The sequence below is a fragment of the Anguilla rostrata genome, chromosome 12, assembly GCF_018555375.3.
Source record: "Anguilla rostrata isolate EN2019 chromosome 12, ASM1855537v3, whole genome shotgun sequence".
In the NCBI taxonomy this organism is placed as follows: Eukaryota; Metazoa; Chordata; class Actinopteri; order Anguilliformes; family Anguillidae; genus Anguilla; species Anguilla rostrata.
The window spans coordinates 26312373-26338107 of record NC_057944.1 but is presented as its reverse complement, the minus strand read 5'-3'; the positions used below and the strand labels follow the sequence as shown (position 1 = coordinate 26338107).

The 25735-nt window shown below is 38.8% G+C and overlaps 1 protein-coding gene across 1 annotated transcript in view; it reads right to left on the bottom strand.

The window, feature by feature from the left end:
• pitpnm3 (PITPNM family member 3) overlaps window positions 1–21849 on the bottom strand; it is a 49345-nt gene extending 27496 nt beyond the window's left edge. Inside the window, exons 1-3 of the mRNA XM_064302610.1 lie at window positions 21685–21849; window positions 8840–8935; window positions 4720–4824 (exon numbers count right to left, since the gene is read on the bottom strand). Coding sequence (XP_064158680.1) covers window positions 4720–4824; window positions 8840–8935; window positions 21685–21709 — 226 coding nt within the window. The 5' untranslated portion in view covers window positions 21710–21849. The remainder of the gene's footprint in view (window positions 1–4719; window positions 4825–8839; window positions 8936–21684) is intronic.
• Window positions 21850–25735: the final 3886 nt, after the last annotated feature.

Genomic DNA, 25735 nt, shown 5'->3' with positions numbered 1-25735 from the left:
TACAGGCCATATCACTGCACACACACAACACAAACACCCACACACACACACACACTCATCCTTACACAAACCATTGTAGATCAATATCCCAGTAAGATGAAAAAAGCATCAGTCGAGAGCAGCAGATTCCTGTTCACCTGATGCACTCTTTCACTTGATCTATTTTCTTTTGTCTTTACTTTAGCTCTTTGCCAGGATTCCGCCATCCATTTAAAGTTTATGCATTATGTTGCTCTGGGCGTTTTTCTTCGAAGACTGATAATAAGACAAAAATGTGATGAAATGGAAATTAACATCGACAGGAGATTGTCTGTAAGCAGCAGATGTTAAAAATGACTAGATTAGGGCTTGTGTGTGAGGAATTCAGAGGAGCGGAAGCCACTGCCTGTGAACGTGTGAAAGGGTTCAGGCTCTGCAGGAACACAGCAGCCTGGCATAATTCTCCCTCAGATGCGCTCAGCAGGCAACCTGCAAACACAGGTAACAGCTACATCTTATTTAACACTTTCACACATTTACTTTATTCATTTTCCATGCACAATGCTTCAGCGCATTAACTGTATTCCAAATAAATAATTTTGAGGTAACTTTTATATAAAGTCACACTCACACAAGTTCTAACATTGACCGCAAGATGGAAGTGTTCCTGGGAAGTAAGCTGATTTAATTTTGTTTAATAAGCGCCCTTTTGTAATTTAGTGCAGCAAGTGCCATGGACTGATGAGTCAGAGACCCCTCAAAATGCATTACACACATTACAGGCATTTAGCAGACGTTCGTATTCAGAGGAATGTGCACAGCTTTGGTATTTTTACATAGCATCCATTTATACACCAAAACGGAAGCAATAGGGGTTCACCATTGCACTGCCTCCACCTCAGTAAAGTCCATCTCCACCCACTTCTCTCCCACAAGGTGTGCCAAGGAGCTGTCCTGGCATGCGGAACAGGTGACACTTAGGTGACACTTAAGGTCATCCAGGTATGCAACACAGGCCTGTGTGGGAATGGCAGGGGGTAGGAATCCCTCCTCCTCACTGTGTTTAGCCACTAGCTGTCAACGGGGAACCACAGGGACCTATCCTTCTTCTGGGAGCTGCTGTGCCTGCGTCCGTGTTACGCTCCATCAGGATGAACAGACACCGATACACACAACTCATCACTCACACAGCACATCTCTCACATGCAGCATATCCACTTCCCACAAACAGCTCATCTCATCACACAAAAGTGTCTCGCACACAACTCATCCAATGCAACTAAATTCCTACAATGACATCTCACACAAACAGGTGAGGAAACACATACGTATTGATCCATAAGCTATCAAAATAACTCAGCGCCGACGTTATATGTAAACAGTGCCCGTTGGCTGAGGTGCTGAGATAAACTCCACAGGGGTGCTGCGGGGTGCCAGAGAGACTTCATTAAACAGTGGTGCTTCGACAACAGCAGAATAATGCACCCCCCATTGGGGTGGCCCTGACAGCCATCAGCATCAATTTAGCTCCCAAAGGCACCAGCTCTAACATACTGAAGGAACACCTAACATACGGCAAAGAAACAGGAAAGTTTATGGGGAAGATAAGAAAGGGCAAGATTAAATCAAGCTATTGAATCTTATATGGGCCCAAACTTGGTGGCAACGTCAGTGCAAACTCACCTGGGTGCTAGTGGAATTGGTAATCTCCTGACTTAAGTGACACCTCTAAAATAATATGAAAAATTTAAATCCCCAATTTTCTGAAGATGTGACAAGCAGCGAACCATCAATAATATGAACATATTTAAAATATCCAAATGCCAACAAATTACAAAACAACAAAATACATACTTGACCTCATTAAGAAACCTCTCTTTGAACTCCAGGAAAGAGAGCATTAAGTAGCGAGAGATCATTAATCTGTTGACCCTCGAACATGCCCTTTCCCTCTCAAACGTGCTTCTTCCACCCTCACAAGTTCCCTTTCCACCTCAAACACACCCTCTCGCACAAAAATACTTCCGTTTCCTCTGCAAAACACTCTGTCTTGCTCAAAGACCAGTGGATTATCCAGACTTTTCAAATTATATGTGCAAATTTAATAGTGAGAGGTCAAAAACACGGCCACTTAAATATATCATAATTCGATTGGTGCTTCAATATGGCATTTAAATCCCAAAGTCAATGCAAAATCACTGTGGATGACCCATTTTTAAGGATAATGATGTAAATAATCACACCACATCACGTACAGTACTGTATAATTTCATACACACAAGTACAGTATTATAGTCATTATAGTCATTACAGTCACATTATAGTCAGTATTATTACAAGATACAGACTTTATATGAATCACGTGGGTATGTACATGTTCCACAGTGCCACTCAGTCTATGCGCACACTGCAGAATATTCCCGCCTGCGTTGTGAACCGTGTCACAATGCTTGGGCAGATTCCATGTCAATATCAGAGCATTTTATTAATTTAAATAATATCTTATTTACAGTCACACATGAGATTTTGAACGAGTAAAATAAAAATTTTGGCTGGCATTATAAAAAACTAGCTGGCCACTGGCTGCCTAAGCCAAAGCTATGCGCGTTCGAACACGCCCTTTCCACATTGAACATGCTCTTTCCCTCTCAAACACACTACTCTGTCATGCTACATTTCCTATATTGTACTGCTCATATTCCACTGGCATTTTCTGTTTTTCCTGCCTTCATTAGCAGCCCCCAAGCCCCCAGCCTCCAGTCCAGCAAGGTGGTGCACTGGGAAACTGAACGAGGAATCGAACGCCACTGCTCGCTGCTCCAGTGCAACATGCTGAGAGACAGGAGGGCCCAGGAAATGAGGCTGGTGCCAGGAAATGAGGCTGTTTCAAACACACACGCACACATACACACACGCGCACACACACGCGTGCACGCACAGATAAGAAGCCAGTCTGAGCAGATATCTGATTTCACAGCTCCCTCAGTTGCTGCTGTATTTTCCTGTGGGAGCTTCTTAAAGTCTCTGCACTTTCTATTCCCACTACTGCTGTTTCTCACAATAACCTACAGTAACCTTTCATGGCACACAAATAGCAGCATCAATGTGCAGATCAGGTGTGCAAAAATATGCAGTGTATCCAGATGTGTGGCTCAGAGGCACAATCCAAGCTGGTCTGGTGCCACCTCACACTGGAATTTCTGCTTATGAAAATCACAATTACACGTGCATTATTGAACAGGCCTTACTTCAGCCTATACCATATACGGTAAATACACCTATAGAGTAAATGCTTACAGAAAATATGTTTAAATAAAATATATTGTACGTCACAAATAAGATGTTACAATATATGTGCAAATATACAAATTATTGCTGCTTTCAGATATTTCAACATGTTTACATGAAAAAATTATTTATAAAAATAATTTCCTAAAATTTCCAATTTACAATAAATTGCAGACTGTTCCATCTCTGCAAAAGAAGAGTAGCTGTGGATCTCCATTCATTCAAAGCCAGTCTGTTAGAGGAAGCCAGTCCTCCACAATCAGCTACAAAACTACTGTATTCAGTCACAATTAATACTGAATGCAGATGGAGGAGTGATTCATGTAAAGCGAATCATATTATAACTCCAGTAAAGTAAACGGTGACCTCTTACAGTATAAAACTAAATCAGTTTAAACAGTTTAAAACTAAAAGTGTTGAATTTGAAGCTCTTCAGATGCCTTTCAAAATCTGAGACATCTATAATCAAGCATCATTTAATTACAATCATGTAATTAAGAAGCACGGGACCTTGGTGGATTACTTGCTGTTCCAATTAACCTCGGTTAAACCTGCAGTGCATGGCTTGGAACACAAACAAACTCTCCAAAGGGTCTTTTGATGTGCTTCCGTAACCAATGAAGCAAAAACACAGCTATAATTTGCATATGCACATTGCAAAAAATGATACAATATGACCTTCAGAGAAGAACCTATTCTGAAATGGAAGTGGCACATTGGTTGAACACACAAGAGAAAAAAGTAACTACAGACAACCCCGCCCCTTCAGGTTTACTTGTTAAAACAAACATTCACATGTGCTGTATACGTGCACACACACACACACACACACACACACGCACGCACGCACGCACGCACATGCACCCACACACACACACACACTAACGCACACACATGCATGCACACACATACATACACACAGTGTAAGAGATTCTGCAGTGTAAGACTGCAGAATCTCTTACACTGTGTGTATGTATTTATAGGATATTTAGGTGTTAGGATTCTAGGACAGCAGGGACTGTTTGCAGTCTGTTAGGCAGTGCCATACCCTAACACCTAACAGACTGCAATTCATCTCTACCTACATATAATTGCCAGGTTTGGTCAGGTTTGAATAACAAGTATCTTTAGATATTTTAGTACAGGAGCAATAAGCCTCCCAAAAAGAAACCGGTTTTCAGCAGCATGCTGGCAATGACAAACACACGTTGACACAATGACCATACATTCCAAATTGAATCTAAGCTTATTTCTATTGTGCAGCCAAACCTGGAAGATGAGCTACATATATACAGCTACTTGCACTCACTATAACACACATGAAGCAGTGATATGTATCTCTCTCTCTTCTCTTTCTTGCTATACATTTCACTGCTCCATGTGTGTTATAGTGAGTGCAAGGGGAAGTGTGAAGTTGTTGCCACTGTGCAGCGTAGGGTTTGGGCGCAGCACCTTGTGACTGGTCCATGTGGCCCAGAGACTGAATCTGCTCCACCAGGTCATTGGAACTCCACTGACTCATCCCCAGGAGAAAAGCACTCTTCCCCTCCAGTACCTCTGTGGAGAGACATCCAGAAGAGGAGAGAAAGGGTAGATACAGTGTAAAATAATTATCACAAAGGGCAAAGATAAGAGTGGGGTGATTCCTAGAAGATAGACAAATACATTAAGATGCACAAAATATTCTTTTGGAATACTTAATCTACTCAAAGCTCAAAAAAAGGAAAAAAAGCTCAAAGGGGCATACAGTACTCTCCCCTAGTACTAATTAATCAATTGAAACAAATGATAATAACAACAAATGGAACCAAAAAACACAGCATCATAAAATTTTTTAAAAGCAAATGCCTTCAAAGAGGCATACAAGATGAATGAAAAAAGGGAAAAAAAACATATAAGCAAAAATTCTGTAAACAAACTATGCAATAAATTGTGTGAATATGAGTGGGTGTGCATGTGTGTGTAGCACGCGTGAAGTGTTCAATCAACCTGGGTTACCAGGCAGGTCCTACGTCTGTATTTATGGTTATTGAGAGATACAGATACTTTTGCAATGTGAATGAATGTAATTATTCCTGAATGTATGATCCTCTGTACCTAATAGAAAACTATTGCAGAAGATGAGGATATGGAAGTTGTTGACATTTTTAGTGTTGTAAGTGTGTACCTGAGCATGACAAAATGAAAGCAAATATTACAGTGCTTATGTCTCCAAAAGCTGTTCTTGTGCTCACAGGGAATTAGCCACAGGAAGCTGTATTGTTAAAGAGAGGCTTTTTCCAGTGTGACAAGACCAGGTGCAGTACATGCGTAAACAGGGACAGCTAGTGTCCACTGTCTGTGCAGTTCTATTTTTCCCCACACTCGTGATGTCTGCACTTCTGCTTGGTGCAATATAAACATGTCATTTGAAGCTTAACTGGGCTGTTTTTAACCTTGATGTGCAAGTACACTTCAACCAATAACCAATTACATACAGAGTCAAGCAACAGCCAAGTACTGAGTCATTATCTGTTGGCTAATTCAGGAACAGAGCCCCTGTGCTTGCCAAATGACCCTTTATAAAAAAGAACTTAAGAAACAGGAAAACATAATCACACTGAAGCTCCACTCAGAGGTGGATTCAGAGGAAGGGGGAAGATAGAGGGAAGTAGACCTTCTTTCATCCACTGCACAGAAATGGGCAGGGTAGGAAGAATGAACCAAACAGAAGAAGAGATCTGATCAGAGATCAGACCACAGATTAAGACATAGAAGTTAAATATTTCCTTTTTTAAATGTATTGCATTTTAAATCATGGCCTTGTCACACCGTCTCACCCTGAGATATGTCTCGTGACTGATATTAAAACATTGACTAAACCAGTTTCCTCAAAGACTTGATCACTGCAGAATTAGACTCAATAAACCTTAAAGGAAAAGGTTTTGTGAAACTCTGTTCTGCATCATTCTGTTATGTATTCTCATCAGTACAGTAGTAATACTGACTTCTCTTCTCTCTGTATAACAGTAACAGGCAGCATAGAGCACAACTCCCTTTATTGAGCTTATCAGTCTTAGACTACTGCAGACAGACTCACTTGTCTTATTGTCATTGAGTTTTCATTCAGATGAGGCTGTCGGTACCACTACTGTACTTCAAAGGATTTATTTTTGTAAAACTACTCAGCTGCTCAACTAGCTGATTAATAAATGCTAATGCTAATGCTAATAATAATAATAATAATAATAATAATAATAATCTGATGTTTCATCAAACATGAGTGGGAATGTCCATATAAATGTTAGCATAGACTAAAATGGAATCAGTCATATTTCAAGTGTTATTTGGTTCATCATTAACACATCACAAAGTCAACCCCTTTTTATCAAATCAGCATTGACCTGCCTGAGTAACTGCAACAGTGTACTTTATTAAGCCCCTTAATTAAAAATGGTTCACCATCTTGTTCACTGTTCGCTTTGAAGAATAATTTGCAGATGAACAATTTACCCATTTCATTACCATTTGCTCGTGCCACATCACCGTGTATAAGAAAGCATTTAGACAGAAAGTGTTGCCATTTTTAAATAGATCAATCTGAGTGGCGGTTTCATCCAATTTTCCTTCAGTTAGGTCAATGACGCAAAGGAAACCGCAGAGGATCCTTTATTTGTGATTTGTGTTGATTTGTGGCATCAACAAACAGCAACAACAATTTAAACAATTTTAAAGCAGTATAATATGTGACGCATAATATACAGCATCTTATTTTGGACAAGATCAAGCCTACTAAACATACTGTATGCAACGGGCTATGGATTAATCAAGTGATATTTCATAATTTAAACAATTAACAATGCTGCACAAGATAATATAACCCAGCCAGTTTAGCTATCCCATGAGAGCCATCTACTTAAATGTGGTAGTGCTTCTGAGCTGCGGTCTTGTCTCACAAGAGCCATTAAGACTATGAATGAAAGTCATTGTGCAAGTATCTTACAGTACCTTCTATGAGCCTCACAGCATGGCCCCTGATGAGATTATATCTTTACAAGTGAGAGTCATATAGTTAATTTAGTTGAGTTGTTGAGCTCATTCACGATTCTAAAACCTACCCTACCTTCTTTCTCATGATGGTTCACCAGGAATATTTGCATCCACCACAGTTCACTTAACTAATTGGTAAGAACACAAATAAGGAGACTGGTAATGATTATATGAATAAACTGTTCATTTTCTACTACATGGCTGGGACACCTGTGACACCTGCATGCGATCTGCTTGCAACAGGTGCAGGATCAGGTGCAACACCTGTGCAACTCAGCAGCAGGTGCATTACAGCGATGAAGAAGGCAGGTAATGGGTGCATATTTTGGAGGACATTCTTGCTGGTCAGCAGCCCCCAAAATAGTTTGAGGAAGTTACAGAAACAGAACAATTAAATGGCAATTACTACTGGGCATTCAAATCTTGGGAATCAAAAAAGAAAAACCAGTGATGATGAGTTGTTTAAAAAGTCACTAAATATATACCAATAAATATATTTTACTGCAGGGCACTCCCAATCTAAGATTGCTCTTATCACATGCATCCTTTTATCATATGTTACACTAGTATCTCCATCCACTAATAGCATTGCACTTGTATCGTTATCATGATGTCGTAGCCATCATCATGCCTCCTAGTTTGACTCACCATAACTTTCTGACCTACAGTAGCCTATGCTTACTGCGTCAACTGGACTTAACGCGCTCATGGCCATGGATAACTGTTACATAATGAGTATTGTATCTTATCTGACCTGTGTTTTGTGGTTGTTCCACTGACCTTCAGTATGTCATATCTTGTTGTATGTCGCTTTGGATAAAAGCGTCTTCCAAATAAATGTAATGCAATGAATAATGAATAAAATATATACAAATAAATGTATACCAAACTACTCATAAATCACATTTAATTACAATTGAGTGTATTTTAATTACACTGGTCGCTGTGCAGTTCAGTGTACAGTATAACCTCTGGCTTATCCTGTTGATTAAAAATCACTGTGGTGTGTAGCAGTATTATTAATTTAGTGCAAGAATGCACACCGCACATCAGCTGAGTTTGAGAGGGAGGGAATTATTAAGTCAATTAAACTGAATTTATGATGGAACAGAATTAATAATGACCCCCCCCCCCCCCACCCCCAACCACTCAAAAAGCTGAACATTTGCATGAACTAACACAAACGAATGCCTTTGTTAATGCATACCAATGTATTAGTAAAAATAAATAAAACAAATTATCTCATCAATCAACAAAGGCTACTCCCACTTTACAAAGGGCTAAATATGGTTTGCTATGTGTTCATTTATAGTGTCAAGTGTTAGTTGAGTTTCTCTGTACTGAAGAAAGATTATGATAACACCTTATTTTTGGGATTACTTATTAGGGATTAATTTAGACCCAATTCAGCTCAGCAGAAAGCAATCATTTTTATTTCCGAATGTCATCTAAAGACCATTTTTGTGACTTTCCGACAGGGAAAAAGGGAAAACGAATGCAAAATAGACTTTCAGCACATCTGAAAGGGAAGTAAGTTGCTCACCTCTGGCATCAAAAAACTCCTCATCGGAGCTGTCGACAGACTCCAGAGCCAAGTTCTGCATGCGCCACTGGGAGGCGCTGAGCTTGCGGAGCGAAGCTGGGGACAAGAGGAGCAGCCAAACTTTAAACACCATTCAGGAAACATACAGACCCTTGTAACGGTCCAGAACTTAATATTTACAGATTGGACAGATATTTCAAATCCAAATTCATGAAAATGAATTGAATATGTTCATTGTGACATCATAATCTAACAAACCAAATCAGGTAGATGTACCGTAAGTCACAAAAAATGAAGCACAAGAGTTAATTCTCATCCACACACAACGCAGTGCATGCGGGATAAGGAGAAGCCAGACAATATCATACTAGAATAACAGGCATTATATGCATTTAGGAAATAACTGTCCCCTCATCATCAATGTACAGTGCATAAGAATATACTGGCAATATACAGAAGCATTTTCTGCATGGGGTCCATGTTTTGCTTTGAGTACATAATATCAGCAGTGTGCTTATTCCATCAGCCTTATTTGACTCAGAAGTGCTTTCTGAAAGCAGTACACTGTTCCATATCATGTCACACAGCAGCTAATCAGGACCCATGGAAATGTGTGTTTTGCATATGTGAGGGTCTATTGGACATGCCCAGTGTGACGCTCTTCACCAACCTATACAAATCCTAAGCTGTTACAAAACACTTGTGCATGAATTAATTCATTCATTCATTCATTCATTCTTCACACATTTCTCTGTAAATGCATTGCCCCTTATAGTCTTATTTGAAACTGTAGAGAAACATTAACAAAACACAGGTACGTTTGTTTGTTTGTGCTGAGCATAGTCTGTTGCATTACATAAGAATAGATATTTTCTTTTGAAATTATTTTGAAATAGCTTTCTTTCAATGTTCAGTGTATTTATATATAATTGGATTCAGGGATAATTAAGTTGTATAAATCTGTTTAAGATTTGCATGCATTTAAAAAACTATCAGGAATTTAATGCGTCTAACAAGGATGATACACAAACAAGATTGTGATGTTAATTTTAATACACTGTTCTTAATTCACATATATTTACAAAACTGGCAACCTATTCAATATATGGGCAGTTTATACCATGTATTTTTGATACTGTAAATCAATAAGTTTCTTTTCGACAACATTTAAGGATCTAAAGTAACCATACTGGTACATTATCCAAGTTGGAAATTAGAAAGGAAGGTTTAAATGAGTGATAGGTGCGTAATAAATGGGAGTGCATTTTATGTGCTCATATGTGACTGAATTTCAAAGGACAGAGGAGTCTAAGATAATGAATGCATTCAACTGCAGGTAAAACCTTATGCAGACTGCTTTTCCTCAGCATTGACAGCATACGGTAGCCATGACAGCCACGGCTCAGGAACTTCAGTGATAACAATGTGATAATTGAGCAATAGAAGTGCAGCAACACCAATGGCAACCCATTAAAACCCGGTGGCTTAAGCATCGGACCAGTATTGATTTACTCCTGCCTGTGTGAACATGTATACTTATGTGCGAAGGTCATTCCTGACCATGGCTCCAATTATACAGGATAATAATAAGGCCTGTATAAATCCTGTATAAAATCCCATTTTTAAAGCTTGTTTTCCATCTCGTGCAACTATTTAACCCATTGTTCTATTCAATATTTACTGGCTTTATTTTGTTTATTTCTTTATCAATACTTTTATTATTGTGCAGCATGTATGATCAGTGCTCTACTCAAGTAATATGTTAAGTTATTATTATTGTTATTATTATTATTATTATAATTATTATTGGTCTGATGCCAATGGTCCTAGAGCAGCCCTCATGACTCTGTTGGCCCTTTACCTTCGTACTCTAGCTATGCTGCCATAGATGCATTCTGCCAGGGTTTTTCTTTATTGCACACAAGTACCGCTACCTCTCCTGCTTGGCTCTGAGCTGCCCAATTATTTTTTGATCCTCTTTTCCCTGCTTTGGGCAGCTGCAGAGGCAGATGGGCTCCCCCCGCTGAGTCTGGTTCTGCTCAAGGTTTCTTCCTATTATCAGTAAGGGAGTTTTTTTGCCACTGTCGCCCTAGGCATGCTCTTGGGGGAGGGGGGGGGTTCAAGCCTGGTTCAAGCCTGTAAAGCTGCCCAGTAACAATGCCCTTTGTACAAAGCACTATACAAATAAAACTGAATTGAATTGAATTGCTGCAGTAAGGACAGCATTAAGACATATTTCACAGAAATCACTGGCGGATGAACTGTTGTGGATTTTGATTGGTCCTTGTGTTGAATGCAAAGGAAGTGTTAAGCCTATTGACTGTAGACATCCCAGTAAAAAAATTTTCCACATGATTATTTATCTTCCGTACCTACAGGACATAAAATAGCATTCTCATTATTTGTGGATTTTCACTAGTTTCTGGAATGTATCCCCTCAGAAAGTTAAAGCTTTATTTTATTTTCTAAAATGAATTTAGCAATAAATAATTACCGGAATTAATGTGGAAAATTGATGAAACCATAATGAATCACATGTAATGTGGAGGCAGTGGGTGAGTGTTTTCCATTCTAGTTTCCCTTTATCTCATGCAGTATCAGTAAGCAGTATTGCTTAATGTAGGAGCCCATATCCCGTTGGTCTCACATTAAATCTGGACCTTGCCAGTGCCTAATGTGGCCAGTAGCTCTGTAGGGTGATGCACAATTGGCGATTGTGGCGGCCAGGGTATAGGAGGGTATAGGGGGTTAAGGGTTCAATTTCATGGCTCTCTAGTGACCCCCGCTGGTCAATCGGGCACCCAAGGATTACATGTCAAAGGCTTGTATGAAAGGTCCTCCTCCGACTCCACTCGGTACAAGCGTGACTGTAGTCTGTGAAATTAAAAGAAACATTTGGTGACAACGCGTGTTTCTGAAGAGAAGCATAGATGTCTACGCTCTCTTGAATCGGCAGCAGGGTTTGCACATGAACACGTCTGTAGTTAGAGATAAGTGGACACCCCATGTAGGGTGCCAAATTTATATTTAAAAAAATACAATCTATTTTGTAAATGTGGGAGCCCATAGGTTTTGGTCATTTACCTTTCCCAGAACACCTCTATCTGTGATGTTCAGTGGAAACTTAGTTTACTATACAAATGTGTAATCTCTGATGCCAAAATGTCTGATGTAATGGCTCGGTTGGCCTTAATCCTGATGTTTTTGGATGTTTGGATATGAGACCATGAAGCGCTGCAAGGAGTGTATGCAGATAGGTGCATGTGAATTGCCTCGTTTATCAAGACAGGCTGCAACTGTGGTAAAATTACTGCCTAGGGTAAGAAATTTTTATTATGCATGAGAGCCTTGGCATGGCTGCAGTAATTTTCATTTGAAGGAGATATGAGAGGGATCAGACATGGAAAACTTGAAGGGAAAAGTATTTTCCACTCTCATATCTGTGTTAGAGATGTCTGGGGGGAAATAATTATTAAAACCCTAAGTTATCAGCTCCCTGCTTATGTAATACTAGAAATAATGAAGGTGATAAGTGGTTACATGAATTAGCAGAATTATGTAGTCACACTTTGTTATGGAATCGAAAAGGTTTACATCAGCACATGCTCAAGCAAACCTTTTAAAAGCGGTAATATTTAAATATGTTTTTTTGAAGCAGTGTTTATTTACATACTCATCGTTTAATGAACCAACCCGTCTGAAGCAACAGCTTTCATGAAGACATTTTTTTATCACACTTTTGGTATATTCGCACAATAAGTCAAAACTTTCCCATCTTAAAAACCAAGACAAAAATATTGAGCAAGATAAAAGAAATAAATGCCCAGACACCATAATAGAGAGTAAAACTGTCAATAAGTTCTCTCTAAATTTCAGTCATGCTTATTTATTTATTAATCTTCAAATTTTTTATATTCAATTTTCATTGGTCTTGCAACCTTGTGTACCTTGTGACCTAAACTTCACAGGTTCGATTCCCTGGTAGGACACTGCCATTGTACCCTTGAGCAAGGTACTTAACCTGCATTCTTTCAGTATATATCCAGCTGTATAATTGGATACAATGTAAATGCTATGTAAAATGATGTGTAAGTTGCTCTGGATAAGAGCATCAGCTTAATGCTTGTAATGTAATGTAACTTATCATTCATTCTCCTCCAAGACTGCTTTCCTCAAGGTGCTGGCTATCTGAAAATTATATCTAAAATTACACTGGGATGCAGAGCTTTCTCTTACAGAGTCTTTTTCTTGTCATTTCTGGGGAGTTCTTTTTTCTTACCTTTCACAGCAAATTTTGGTCTTGGGAATAAACTCCCTGAGAATAAATTTGAGTATACGTGGGTGACCATAAAATAGACTCAAGCCCAGACTAATACTAAATATTTTCTGGGAGTTGATCATTTAACTCTCCAAGACTTGAAACTGAACTTTTGTGGAAGTTCAAATATTACCTTCCTCACACATACCTAATTCTGAGCCTCCAATTAGCTTAACCTGTCTTTTGGCAGTGAGAGGAAACGTGGACATAGGGAGAACATGCCACAACACAACAGAAAAGTCCTGGGTGGGATCTGAACCAAGGACCTTGTGCTGTGAGGCGACAGTGTTATCCACTGCCTGTCATTCTCTCAACTGGCCATTGGTCTGGAGTCAATAACGCCGTCTGCCTCCCAAAATAATACACCAAATAAGCATCAAATTCAAACCCTGAACACAAGCTGGAGTACAGGTCTGAAAATAAACACCAGAAATCTAGATTTTTGACTGCCAGAAATTAGCTGTGCAATTGATCACTTTTTGGGGGTACAGGCCTAGTAAATTTACCCAACTGAACTTCCAAAGTTGTAAACATTTCTACAGCACCCCCTTCCCAGGGTTCAGAGGTTCTACTGCAGTTGCCAATGTTTCAGACTTGGTTGCCATGTAGAATACTGCCATTGCATCTCTGAGCACAGTATTAGAATTTCTTAAGCAGGTATCCAGTTGTATAAATGTATGCTGTGTTATGGAAGTCACTGTGGACTGGGACAGAATAGTAAAAATGAGCGAAAAGACTGCTCCCCCAATGGAGCAGGTGGCTTGGCAATGCCATTTTAATTTCTCCAAAACAAAAATATGTGACTCAATGAGCCCATTCAAAAGGTACTGCAAACACAGCTGGTGAATGCCAGTCAGGCACACATGTAAATCATGAATGATTTACACTAGAAGTCTAACAAATGAATACATTTGCACTTTTAGAAGAAAACTATAGATTAGGTATTTCATGTCATTTTATATAGGTATATCATAATATATACAGTATTAGTATAATTGTGTGCCTCATCTATGAAAATTATAAATAATATTTAGTTATTTAATTATTAGGGCTGTCAACTAATAAAAAATACATTTTCCCATCCGTTTAATTCACTCATTCCAGCACAGCTGAATTTAACATGGAATCACAAATTCCTCTGCTCAGAACAAAGCAGTACATTTTTATTAATGTGTCAGTATGTGACAAAAGAAAAGTAGCTTTTTTCAGTCAGCCTGCTAGCTAGCATTGTGTAGACGATGGCACCAACGGGGGTAAATATGCAATTGAGGTTTGTATTCGTAATTTACAGATACTTCTAAGTTGAAAAAGTGAAGAAAAAAAACACTTATGTCCATGTGAACAGGTACACTGTCTTTAGTGCAAATGTCCTATAAAGCTGCTCTGTCTTCATTCCAATGCATTCTAGGGGAGAATGCTACTGCTTTCCTGCACATTTATGCACTCCTCCTTCTGCTTAAGAGGGGCCAGGCACACTGACCCCATGTGCTGGCTCATGACTGGTAGAAACTGACACCAATAATGCAATCCACTGCCAAGTAGACATGATTATATCCCTTACAAACACTACATGACCATTTCATTTTCCTAGGAGAGAGCAGCTGCTGCCTTTCCCGTGCGATGCCAGTTTACAGTCCAAGCACACAGCTGCAATCCCCAATCACCATGTTTCATTTTCTAAGATCACCGGTCTCAGATGAGTGTCAGGCTATTAGAGATAAATGAAGGCAGGATGGCATGGCATCTTTGATGAATTGAATTGGGGTCAGAGAATAACATTGCTATATGCGTCATGTAATAACACAAGCAAAGAAGGGGCAAAAAAATTCGAATTCAAATTCAATTCAGTCCGTGCAGTTTTTTGTGTTTTCTGTGTAGTCTCATAGACCTTTTATCTCTCAGTATCTCTGGTGAAATGGCCTTGGGTTCATACCACATGTTTAAGAATGTATGAAGTAACACTGCTGTTACGCCTTCTTCAAGGTAAGTATGAGCTTAGCTGCTCCGCAATGCTGACCAACTGATTCATGCAGTTTTTATCTTTGTACATTGGAACATCAGCAACTGGAAAGGTCTTAAATAAATCAGTAATATTATGAAAACCCATAAATATACATAAATTATTATCATGCATGCTAAATTATATAAGGGTCCATAACAGACTACTAAGACATTCCCAGTCTGCAGAACATTTGACATGCTTAAAACATGCACTGAAAAAGGCTGTTACACTGACACATTTACACTTACATTACATTCTTCTAATTAAAGCTAGTTAGAATCAGTTAACTGTTCTGTTTCATAACCAGTCAGTCTGTTTTTATAACACTGGTATTGCATCCACTGTAACCATGGTAAAATCCTGCAGTTTGTTTGTATCTTAAACATTTATGAGGTAATTGATCTTTTTTCTCTCTCCCTCTTTCAGCATCGCTGCACTCAAGTGAGGTGGAATGCATAGGATGTCCAATACTGCTATATGGGTGATCCTTAGACGTTTAACTAAACTGGAGCTGCTAGTCTCCCTTCCTGATGACACCAGAGATTATCTGAGCTAGTGAAGTTACTTCCCACAGTCAGATTCCATGATCAGACATTTTGGAAAAACTCAAATTCAATACTGAGGAACTGGGTCTAATGGATGAGGCTAGGTGGGGCTTTTGGTCTTGCACTTATCCCTGCTCAAGCCCCTAATCACAGAGAAGATAGGAGGACCAAGGATGGAGTTAACAGATCACTACCAGCATTTTAAACAGAATGCTTTGTATTTATTAATTATCCGTTCTCGCCAAGTATAGTTTCATCTGTATTATAATTATGTGTCTTATGTAAATAAGTTGTTTGCTATTCAGTTCTGTGTATTTACAAATGTTCTCATTATTCTAATAAGTTCAGCTTTATTGATTAGACATGTTCCACCTAAAAAGATCTGGTGGTGTTTACAAGAAAAACCTGACACATTCAAAAATATGAACTTATTTAGCCCTAGGCCTAGGAGTTTTCAACTAAGATACTATATGATACTATAAAGATACTAAAATAATATATGTATTGAACAGATATTGATATACACAGTATATTGACTAAGGTCATATTTTAAACTAGAGGGAAAATAATACTAATATTTGTGGTCTAATGGTCTAAGGTACTCTTACTCTTATTGAGTGACAATGCATATCTTTTCAGATACACATGGGTGCAATGTCAAAATGTAGCACCATTGAATTATTACAGCATACAGGTAAGATAAAGGCAAGCTAGATAACCTCAGGTCCCATGCTACACAATACCTGCAGTGAAACTAAAAGTAAGAAATTGAAAAGGCACAGCAAGCCTGTAAGGTCACTGAGAGCCAATGGGTATGAGGTCACATGGAGGACACGCCCTGCACACAGAACAGGAAGCTTTTCCAACCCATACCCACAGATGGAAAATGTGAATTTGCCTGGATTTTCCATTTCCTTTATAAAAATCCATTAGTCATTGCTGCAAGGCATGGGTGACTAATTGTGAAATAGTTGGCAGCATGTATATTTAAGAGGATTTAATTTCCGCAACTCAATCGTCCAAATCCCCAAATTAAAATGTAGCTTGTGAAAAAAACGGACCCAAACACTTAAATATGTCTAACAAGCTGATTACATTAATGGTTTAATTCAGTTTATGCAGTTAAAACAGTTTATATGACTTGACCAAAGAGAACAACGTGTGACAAAATAATGCTCAAAGTTGTTACATTTCTTAATCAAGAAAATTAAACATCTGCAGACCTTTGTGAAATTGGGTCTCTAGAATTACTTTCATGGATATCATTGAGAAGCCTATTTAAAAAGCTTTGCATTTAATAGCATGCACATTAGCTGTTGGCAGCATTAAGCAATAAACTATACCCTTACTCCGTTGCTACATACAGTATCTGTATAAAAAAGTAAAAGCTCAGTAAATTCTGTTGTAAGCAACATGAAGGTGACAAAGAGGGGAACCAGGCAGAAGACTGTAAAGAGCGGTAAATGTGGGTGATGACAGTAACTGGAAACACTGAAAGCTTTTGAGGCTGGCATACATAAGGATGGCCGAGTCCATTACATAAAAGTGAGAACATACGTGCAGATTGGATTCCATTTGAATTACTGAGATGTACAATATTTACAGTTCATTAGCAATGGACTAGCCAAATGTGGTGATATTTATATATTTATTTAAATATGTATGCCATTTTAACTTGACTTCATATTATTCATTTGATCATAAAACTCTAAATCGCCATAAAATCAATTTTGTCAGCATTGCATGTAACAACATTGTTGTCCACTTTAACTGAAAAATTGTTTGAGCGGCAATTCCATAGGCTGGCTGACAGGTCTCCCCTGTTAATTCAAATTTTTTTGTGTGAGCAAAAGTGAGAAGAACTGGCGACTGTCTGCACATGTGTGAGGACACACGTGACAGCGTACATCATCATAAGTTAACAGAGGGCCTTACTGCGATGGGACATGCCTAGAATTACTAAAAGCATTCCACATGGAGAAAGAAAAGCAAGTCGTGCGGAAAAACATGGGAATGGGAATAAAGAATGGGAACATAACTGTTACAGTGGAAACCATGTCAAATATTTACATCAGTAAACAATTAGGTCATCATTTATGATTTTTACTGCCCATGATCAGAGATAACATGAGAAATATTTCACTGTCAGCTGGCATTCATGATTCAGCATTACTTCCCTCTTCATTAAAAAAGCCCAAACTACCAGTTGGCGTGCCATATTCTAAAAAAAAAAAGATACATATGCTTACATATGATTGATTGTTAATAAATGCTCAGCTGAAGGCTTCATAAAGAGTTTAATCAGACCCTTGCCGATGGGAGGACAGAAACACTGAAATGCATTTCAAATTCAGCCACTGAAAGTCAGGGTGCAACTCACAGTGTGTGGATTTCACTGAAACACGTTTCACTCTCCTGCAAAATGCCAGCAAAACAGATTTTTCACACGTGCAGCATCTTCAAGCGCTGTGTTTCTCAAATCACACCCACATTTAGCAAATAAATCAAGAATTCATCCACTTCTTAATTCTTGTACTTCTTGGTCCTTGGCAACAAAGGAAGCATTGTGCTGATACTTGCGTAAACTTTGCCTAACATTCATCACCTTTCTCCTACATGGCTTCTAGAAGTGGCCTTGGCATTAATGTGGCTCAAAATAACCTGAGATTTAGTTAAGAAACCTTGTGGTTTCCTTCAGCTTGTGAATCTCTGGATTAAACTTGTCAGGCAATAGCTAGCTTGAAATACAGCTTATAACTGCTGCAGATATTGGGACAACTCCATCCACATCCTCTATCTTCTCATACTGCAACAGGTTGCCCACGAACACCTGGTTATCATTTTCTCAAACCAAAATCAGGAGAGAGATCGTTACGAAAACACATTGGTTCTTCAGTGACTCAGTGCTCTTTTTGATGATCACAGAGGCCGGATACTGTGACTGAATGTGGGGGACTGTAAGTGAACATGCTCATACAAGGGGACCAATGAGTGAATATGCATATTCAATGGGGCCTGCTAGTGAACATGTTCATACAGAGTTCTACAGAGCAGGAGGTGAAGGCTCGGCTAGCAGACTATAGGGTTCTACAGAGCAGGAGGTGGAGGCTAGGCTAAGAGACTATAGGGTTCTACAGAGCAGGAGGTGGAGGCTAGGCTAAGAGACTATAGGGTTCTACAGAGCAGGAGGTGGAGGCTAGGCTAAGAGACTGCAGAGTTCTACAGAGCAGTAAGTGGAGGCTAGGCTAAGAGACTGCAGAGTTCTACAGAGCAGGAGGTGGAGGTTTGGCTAATAAACCACAGGGGTCTACACAGCAGTAAGTTGTGGTTGGGCTAATTGACCTCTGGCAGGAAGAGTGATGCCTGGGTGATGCACATGGAAGCTAATGGGGGGCACAGTTTTTTTTCTGATGTTAAATTTGCAATTCCATTTCCGCCTGAAGGTACAAGCGGCACTGGTGAAAAGGATAAAATCACGACCTCTTCCAAAAGAAGCAATAAAGAGATCTAATCTCCTCTTGTTGAAAATAACTATTTTCATAAAGGTCCCCAGAAATAGCTTTATCTAGTAGGATCTGTTATATAAGAACTGATTTAAAGGCTGCAGAGATAAATGTTCAGATGCTGCATTTCTACTCAGGGCAGATCTCAACTGACAAGCATCTAAAAAGTCAAGAACATGAAAAAGATTACATTGAACAGATCCTGTCCAGACTGGCATGTTTCTTTAAGGAAACCACAAGAAAACTATTTGGTTTCCAACATTATCAGGGTGCCAAAAACTGACCTTGTTGCTTTAACAGGCTTGCATTCCATAATGGCTGGAAATGTATTTGTCTAAAACCTGTTTTCAACTTTCAGACCATAACTGTTAAAGGTCATACTGTAACTATTTTCCTTTTCTCCCCTTTCCTGTATTAAGCTACTCATCATCCCATTAGAAGCTATTTTCATTTAGGTACTAGAATGTAATGTAACATTCCTGCCATATATGGATGATCATGGGTTCAATCATGATATTGCATGTGCTGAATGTGCACTGTTTTGTGTAAATATCTCTCCAACCTTCTCACCAACTCCAGCATGTTTGTGCATAATAGGAAATACAGACTGACTAAACTGACTAAACCAGCCTTGCTGCAAATGAATGTATCCTTGCCACACAATCTAAATCTTAGTGTGTCACACTTACAGCTTTGAAACCTGTGAATGGGAAACCTTGAGTTTAATGTGGCAGCAAAACAAGTCCACTTCAACAACAAAGATAAATATCTATGCTAAAAACTAAGCCATCTTCCAGCAAACAGGCTCTGTGCAATATTTTCACCATAGCAAATACGGAAACACTATCATTTCAATACTTACTATACCAATTGCTGGATTGATTACTTAAAGGGGTTTTCTAGGATATCCCTATTGTGGGATGAACAAAAGTGCCCTGCATCACTTTCAGTCTTCTTGCAAAACTGTTAACCAGTTCAAGAAGCATGTTCCAATGATGCTTTGCGGGCTAATTTTTCCAAATTGCAACATCCCTCTATGGGATATCTGAGAAGAAGCAGTGGAAGAATGATGGGATTTAAACTCAGCAGGGAGTCAGTAGAGTTGGGATTCAGCAATTCATTTTCCCCATCCTTTAACAGTGCACCATTTTGGGATCCATCATCATAAATTTGAATATGAATGTCAATGTGACAATATATGAAAATTGATGATTAGAAGCACATCACAGAACCTCATACTTTTTTCAGTCTACCACAGACTGAATATGAGAATGTCTGTAAACTTTACACAGAGTGTAGAATCTGATAAACACAAAAAATACCTTTCATGTAACAAAAATAAACTAGGAATGTTAATGGCTGTCTGAGCAGATCAATTATTCATTAATCATTGCCAAACTGGCAAGAATTAGAAAATAATAAATGAAACACTCAAAAAGAATTTTGAAAAGCTAAAGCTTCCAAAGCTAAAATCCAAATAGATTCTAACTTTAATGATGTGAACTGTTTGATTACCAAACTTCATGGAGCTCACAATTTTTGTGGGTTCTAAAAATGTGGTTCTGATTATTCAAAAATAGAAACGTAAAATAGAATATAAACAAGCCCTGCATTAAAGCTTTCATATGAAAGAAATATGAAATCCATGAATGTTCAATTAAATGTCCATCTTTTGCATCCATACTCTGGTGGTTTTACGGACTCTAACAACCTAACAGAAAATAACATGAGGCAAATTGCTAAGAAGATAAATAAACAAATAAATAAATAAATAATGTCAAAAAGAAACAGAAAATTAGACTGCATGCCAAGCGCTTTAACCCCATAACATAGGGTACAAGCCTACATGAAAAACATTATTTACATGTGCTTACCGTGACATTTACTGTAGCACGAGCACACCATTGCCTATTATTGGGCGTGTGCAAGTCAACTGAAGTGCTTTCAAGCGTTCAGTTAAAAAAATAATCAAATCAGCTTCTCGTCATTTGTGGGCAAACGCAGACTACTTTATGACACAGATGGGGCATGAATTGACTACGTTATTATTTTAAAACGTTAAACGATAAAACTGCAGACAGATAAGGTGAAATATTCTCATTTGCACTCAATCAAGTTTGGACCAGTATACACGAGAATGGACCCACGGTGGTTGTCAAAATGGGCGGCTCTTCGCCGGTGTGAGCGCAGGTTGTACACACCTTTCTCGTATAATTTACTCTACTGAAATATGCAATTATGAATTGTTCAAGGAAGCGAGTTTAAAAATCACCCAACGGCATCTAAAATAATATGCAGGACATCTTATTACACTGACAGGTATGCTACTCAGTTGACTGGCATTCCAACAGATTGCTCAAAGCTGGACGAAGTGAGGGGAGACGCAGAATCCGCAACCTGTTAACGTTGGTTCAATACTAAGAAACAAATCGTAATATTTGAAGGTATGTCCTTCTATAAACATGTTTCTTATTTACCTTTCCCTTTCGTCTCTTTTTCCATCCCGTCTTGCCCGAAATTACCAGCTGAGGTGTGCCTTGCTTCTTGGCGTGTTGTCAGTGTAGCCTGTCTACGCTTGGAGCACCTCCTCTTTCGTCTTCGCGCCCGCACCTTGGAGCCTGCTCGAGACTGCTCAGAGAGAGAGAGAGAGTGAGTGGATCAGCACGTATCTGCGCAGCTCGGCGTATGCACTGCGCCGCTGCAGCGCTCAGCAGCAACTAGGCTCTCTTTCTTTTCATTGATCCGAAATTACAATTTATGTACAGTATGTGTACCTGTGAAGAAACCTCACGCCCCCGCTGTACGAATTGCACTGCATTCACAAATATACCATATTCTCAGCGACTACTGTTCGACTGCCTCAAGTGGCGCACTGTACTGAAATTCAGCTGTGCCTTTTAGTTTATATTCTATCTGAAATAAAACCGCACAAAATAATTAGTCGAATAATCAACGACCGAGTCTTGTCTACTTGTAAAGCATGTTTTGCCCAAAAAGTGAATTTGAACTGAAATGAGCAACAACAAGACAACAACCAGATAGAAGTGGGGAAACCTGCTGAATTCTCTGATTAATACCTCGCTTCTGTTCTGACTGAGGTACATGGTTTGCTTAATTTGAGAAAAATTGACAATGCAAACATTCACTACTACGTGGCATTCAAATATGCCAAGCCAAATTACTCCAATTCTACTGCGAAAATACATGTACCTGCGCCGTGTTCTGTAGGGGAGACGGGCTGGTTGTCACAGGAGTTGGTTGGCACACAGCTATTTTCTGGTCCTCAGTAGGTCACAGAAAAAAGTAAAATCAAAATGCTTGTTTTCTTGAACTGCAGTCATGTATCGTATTAAGACGTGTAAAATGGCTTACTTTTTTGTGAAACAAACTTTTCAGTTTTGTATCAAAAATAAATTATTCACACTATATCAAATAACATAGAACTGTGTTAAACATAAATATTGGAAATGTATTGCGTTCAGTTAGTAGAGAAAGGAATCAGCTACATTTTTATATGTGATTTGAATGTCTGTGATGAGGGATGTAGGCTGGGGAACATCATACTATCACAGAGGTGGGTCCCAATGTGAACGGGGGTGGGAGACACTGATTTTAGGGTTGGTTAGCACAATGTTAAAATGCTATATTTACTAAGAATGAAGCAACCAATAGAAACAATTTTTGACATTTAATTCAAATAAGAATCAGAAAACTCGAATATTCAATGGGATAAATAGAAATATAAAATAGCGTTGAAACCAGGGTTGGTTGGCACAATTTGAGGTTGTGTCAACCAACCCTGGAATAGGCATGTAGCCAATAATGTGATAATACATGCACTACACATATATTAAAACCTGATTGAACTTAATTCTATACAAATACACGTCTGTGTGTACTGGGGGCTGTGTGTAATCAGCTGCACACACAGCCACAAAAACACACGCGCGCGCGGACACATGCGATCCATAGGGCTGACCCACAAGAACACAGGCTTAAACACACACACAAATATGTACAAACACATACAAACAGGAACAGAGAGAGGAGAAAAATAGAAAGATAAAAGGAGAGAATAGTAGGTACATGGCATTTAAAATGATGAACTGATTACAAATGTTGTTTGGTTTCAGCTGTTTAATATTATATTTATTATACATTTTATATTTTATGTTTGATATTTATATTTATTCCATGAAATAGTCATGTTTTTTGGTTCTTATTGGAATGAAATGTTGAAAATAGCTTCTATTGGTTGCTTCATTCTTTGTAACTATAGCATTTTTACATTGAGCCAACCAACCCTGTGTTCGTGCTGGTTGGCACAAGTACACAACATGACTAATCATTAGTCACCTAATTTTTTGTGGACATTGAAATATATGTATTAATAGCTGAGACCTTAACCTTTCATTTGCTACTGGTTATGATATTCTAACATAAATTATGGCAGAGAAATACAGCTAAGTGTGAAAAGTGTACCAACAAACCCTGGTCTCCCCTAGGCCTAATTCTACCAGTTATAAAAATCACAAACTGGTAATCTACTTTAATTAACCATTGCATCAATTAATCTGATATCATTTTAAATGCATCGTTTCTTTAAGTATCACATCATTGATATAAATTACAGTATTTTGGTACAGTCATTGCCAACATAAATTATGTATACTTCATATATACAGTATAATTATTAATTTTTCTGTAGGCCATTGCTTTCCTTTCCTGTGGTAAAATTCTGTCTATGAGAGAACCTCATTTTAAAAATGAATCTAAGATTTTAGAAATACAAGAGTAGGCCACACAGTAGTTGGCCGTGAATGTATGAAGTCACTGTTCCTCCGTATGTGTCCTCTCAGAGCTGCAGCCGGTAAGCTCATTCAGTTATACTCCCAATACCTCACAGTGCTGAGTACATAATTTTTCTAGATTACACAGCTCTGAGGTTCAGAAGCACAGAAACAACGTCTTATAAATCACTGGATTGGAATCAAGTCAGTATTAGCTTGAATAAAATAATGAAATGAGGAAAATAGCAAACTTTACATCGAGCTGGAAACAGACGTCAATACCTAAGTAAATTATAATCTTGCCTAACCTCATTAAACGGCCGATTGCGTGAGTGCTGAATTAATTCGCGGCAGGAGAGCGGTGCAATAAAGACCCAGGCCTAGCCGCTGAGAATCCTTTAAGGGAAAATTACCCTCAGCAATAACGGCTTCCTCCCGGCCACTGGGGAGAGGGAGTGGAAGGTTCTGATAAATCTCTTCTGCGTTGCTATTCCTGGTCCCCATGCTGCTGCAACACAAACTGGGACTCATTCACTTGTTTAACAGGGTGGTCATTATTCATGCTGTATAACGAAAGCCATTCTGGCTAATACATCCTGAATGCAAAGAGTGCATGTGTTTTCTGAGGCGAGGACTAGATGAGGTTTAGTTGTGTTCAAATATGTAAAACTATATAATCGAAAGAGAGTATACCTTTTCCACATCACTGAACATAAAGTTTTATCACTGGCTTTAATTCTTCTTCAGTTTTCCATTTAACTCTTGAATATACTTAACTTCAAGAAATGTTTACATCAAAGGCTGAACTGTATTATTTTATTATTTATGGTATGTTTCATACAAAAGAAAATGCTTGGGTAGTACACCTCTAGACTGTCTTTTGTATGACAAAACTCCCCTAGGATTTTGCCTTCTTATTCTCCCTTCCATCCAAACATAGTGCAGTATTGAACAACTCCAAAACAATTTCTGCGCCAGGATGAGGCTTCGCATTTGACCAATCAGAAGACAGTGAGCAAGAGCTCTTTGGGTCCAACTCTATATGTAATGCAGCTGGTGAGCCTGAGGAACACATTGGACTTCTTCAGTCTTCTTCGTCTGCAGCCAGGCTCATCAGCTGCGGAAAGGCTGGGCTGTCTATTTCTGCAGAGAGGATGGCTGTGCCATCGTGCCTTGCATGTGTGCTCACAAGGATGAAAATGCAGACTGCCCATAATTGTTTGGGTCTTTAAACGAGGTTCCTGGACTCTTTAGCCAATCAGTGACTTAATTTAACTACTTGTCTGTTGGTGCGGGTAAGCAGTTGAGACCAATATGTTTTTACCAGCATGTTGCCATGGTGATTAAATCAGCTGAATGGAATGTCGACGGGACACCTGTCATACAGCATCAGGTCCTTGAAATATTGTCTAAAATGTGTGCGACAGACAACCAACAGAGCTGCTCAGCTTTCGAACAGCTTCTTACAGACAATTAGCCCATCAATAAATTTACCCCTGAATTTAAATGAGAAATGCCTGCTGCATGCTGAATGACTAGATGAATCAGTGGATGCCTTTCAATCAGCCAATCAATCGGTCTTTAGTTCAGACAGCCCAGCTTATAATCCTGTAACTAAAAGATAAAAACAATTTACTTAATTCTGTATCTTTTAACTTTTAACTGCGTGGTTCCAGTTGTACGTTTTGTTTTTAGTTTTTTTTTTTTTACATTAGTTCAATGAAAATTGCATGTATGA